This window comes from Cystoisospora suis, assembly GCF_002600585.1.
Source record: "Cystoisospora suis strain Wien I chromosome Unknown contig_5288, whole genome shotgun sequence".
NCBI lineage: Eukaryota > Apicomplexa > Conoidasida > Eucoccidiorida > Sarcocystidae > Cystoisospora > Cystoisospora suis.
Window position 1 is genome coordinate 1 of NW_027158078.1, and position 369 is coordinate 369.

Sequence of the window (369 nt, forward strand, 5' to 3'; positions counted from 1 at the left end):
TTCTCTTTCTTTCTTCTCCTTCCCCCTCTTCTGTCTGGACAGCTTCGACATTCGCTGCACGCATAACAGCATCGACAAGGTCGGATATTTACAGCTCGATATGCAGTGCTATAGGCACTTTGAAGGGCCCTTTGCATGGAGGAGCAAATGAAGCGGCGATGGACTTTCTAGATCAAATCAAAGACTGTCAGCACGCTGACCAAGTAGTAAGAAACTCTACAGAAATTCTTCTTGTTTTTTCTCCATCCATGCGAATGATGGAGATACATAGAGGAAGGAAGATTCGAGAATCTTTCTGTCTTTAGTTTCTTCATCTTCTACGAAAGGTCATCTGCTCACGTAGAGAGACTGTCAGACAGAAAATATTAT

The 369-nt window shown here is 43.1% G+C and overlaps 1 protein-coding gene across 1 annotated transcript in view; it reads left to right on the top strand.

Annotated features, from left to right (window-relative positions):
- The first annotated feature begins 38 nt into the window (after positions 1-38).
- CSUI_009084 (citrate synthase) overlaps positions 39-369 on the top strand; it is a 3,356-nt gene continuing 3,025 nt past the window's right edge. The window contains exon 1 of the mRNA XM_068069203.1: positions 39-206. Within this exon, the coding sequence (XP_067918821.1) occupies positions 159-206 (48 nt within the window). The 5' untranslated portion in view covers positions 39-158. The remainder of the gene's footprint in view (positions 207-369) is intronic.